This window comes from Lipotes vexillifer, unplaced genomic scaffold (assembly GCF_000442215.2).
Source record: "Lipotes vexillifer unplaced genomic scaffold, Lipotes_vexillifer_v1.1 scaffold618, whole genome shotgun sequence".
Taxonomy (NCBI): Eukaryota; Metazoa; Chordata; class Mammalia; order Artiodactyla; family Lipotidae; genus Lipotes; species Lipotes vexillifer.
The window spans coordinates 1,272,370-1,274,761 of record NW_006799025.1 but is presented as its reverse complement, the minus strand read 5'-3'; the positions used below and the strand labels follow the sequence as shown (position 1 = coordinate 1,274,761).

At 45.7% G+C, this 2,392-nt stretch overlaps 1 protein-coding gene across 1 annotated transcript in view; it reads right to left on the bottom strand.

Moving 5' to 3' along the window:
- Nucleotides 1-2,386, bottom strand: part of CADPS2 (calcium dependent secretion activator 2) — a 524,381-nt gene extending 521,995 nt beyond the window's left edge. The window contains exon 1 of the mRNA XM_007471293.1: nucleotides 2,201-2,386. Coding sequence (XP_007471355.1) covers nucleotides 2,201-2,221 — 21 coding nt within the window. The 5' untranslated portion in view covers nucleotides 2,222-2,386. The remainder of the gene's footprint in view (nucleotides 1-2,200) is intronic.
- Nucleotides 2,387-2,392: the final 6 nt, after the last annotated feature.

The following is a 2,392-nucleotide window of genomic DNA, read 5'->3' as shown; positions in this document are numbered from 1 at the left end:
CAGAGCGGCTGGGCCTGTGAGCCATGGCCACTGAGCCTGCGCGTCCGGAGTCTGTGCTCCACAACGGGAGAGACAACAGTGAGAGGCCTGCGTATCACAAAAAAAAAAAAAAAAAAAAAAAAAGTGGGGGGCCTTTTGAATAAGTTTGAATAAGGGAAACACTTAAGTTGTTTGGGGGCCTCCCCCTTAAAATATAAGAATAAGTCACAAAACTTCATCTCACAGCATTTAATGCTCTCAATAGTTAGAAAATAGAAATTTCCAAGCAGTCTTAAGTATTTTTGTACAGAACATATGCAATGTTTTGCTTCTTTTTTGCAGTTTGGAATTATTTTTGGTGATGTCTGAAGGAGGTTGTAACAATGGTCTCCTCAGTGGTATTGTGAATGCACCTGTTTGCCTATTCAAATAATTTCTGGAGAAACATTCTATTTAAACAAGAGTGTCAGAGAAATCTGCACTATTTGAACAAGCGAGAGTTTGTTTCATTAACAAAATGCAACAAGTATGTACAGTAAGAATCAGCTACCAGTAAGCGACTCTTTGCAAAAGCATCTTCAGTGATCATATTCCAGATAGGAATAGCCTCTTAGTTTCACCAAACGTTATTTTTATACTTTAACACACCGAAAATAAACTTAAATGCAATATAAATATTAAAACTGGAGACTGGATGATATTCATAAACTTATATGACTACATACAACATACACAAAAAATTAGTTTAAGAGTGACTACTGAAGATGAAAGTCTCTTGACCTATACAGAGTTAAGAGGCACTGGGTGACTGTAATGCAACCCAATGCAATCAAAGGATAACACAGTGTGGTACTCACCTAGGAACAAAATGGAAGGCTCACAAAAACTCCACAGGGCACTCAAAACTGACCTCAAAACTGGTGGCTTCAATCATACCAATTGGTTAGGGAATAGAAAATGTTACTCAGAAATCCTTCTCACCTCCAAAATGAAGGGCCTGCCTGGATCCCAAGGTCTTTTCCAGCTCTAGCATTCTGTGACTGACTTACCTAGAGGGTTAGGCATTTGAAGGATCTGTGTAATTAGCCACCAACTGTAGCGAATCCTCCCCTAAGTATGCCCAGGGAGCAATTCAAAACAGCTGCTTGGTTTAGGCCTGTTTTAAGAGGTTGAGTAAATGGGGGTGGGAGAGTGATGAGAAGACTGCATTTACTCTGAAATACCAGCTTCTCACAAGTCAATTCAGAAGTGCTCCAAATTTCTAAGAAATGCCTCACATTCTGAAGTTAATGGTTCAGAAAACTAACAAATATCTGTGCAACTAGGTATGCTTTGGACAAATTACAATACAATCTCTCTGGGTCTCCACATCCTGTCCCAAACTAAGGGGGCTAGTGCAGATTTCTGGTGAATCGTCTAGGTTCAACATTCTATTAAGATTTCTTAGTTTCTATTGAAAACATTCACCCAATTCGTGCAATTTTGAGTCATCACTTTTGTCTGCTACAGACTATTAGACCCTGGGGTCTTGTTTTAAAACTAAAGTTGGCAGATATTTCACCTCAAACTCTTTAGCTCTTTGGGGATGGGGACAAAAGCGCTTTCGTGATGAAGTGGTTATGAACCAGTCCTTTATTTTTCATCAAGAGCGTGTTTCCTTAGGCCTGTCGAGACCGGTAATTACTAACCCACAGCAACTCTCCAAAGCTGCACACCTTCCCTCCTTAGGATCTGATGTCCTAGTTACACAGCAGTACAGTAAAACTTGTCCAGTTAGCTTTGTTTCGTGGTACATTTCTACACCTTCTCCCCAGAAAAGACTTCTCCCTAGCAGAAGAGTTCAGATTCCACACTCATTCAGACCCACAGTAAAGCCCAGCTCCAGGAGGGCCAAGTGGACAGGAAGGCACCACTACCCTTCGAAATTAAAGTTGATGGGAGCTGTGTTCTCGCCCGGCCGGGGCCGAGCCGGCCGGGTGCAACGACCGCACCGCTGGGCTGTCAGGTCGGTCTCGGTCCCGACTAACCGCGGGGGAGAAGATGCGTCCATTGCAACCTGATAGCCAGCGGGCTAAAGCACCGTCCTCCCTCCAAAGATTCCCTTGCCCTCCAAGACTATCAAAAATACAGTGTCCTGCAGGAGGACAACGGGCAGGCGCCCCAGAAAAGCCCAGGGAGGAAGAAGTGGGGCTGGAGACGCCCGGTCCTGCCGGCAACTCACCTTCTGCTGCCTCCGGGCCATGTCGGTGGGCTGCTTGGCGTTGAAGGGGTACGCGATGCATCTCACCACGAAGACGTAGAGCTGCAAGCGGATCCTCCGCTCCTGCTCCTCGTCCAGCAGCCGTTCGGGCTCGTCTCGCCCCTCGCTGAGCACCGAGGGGCTCGGGCTCACGGGTCTGGCTGCGCCGCCGCC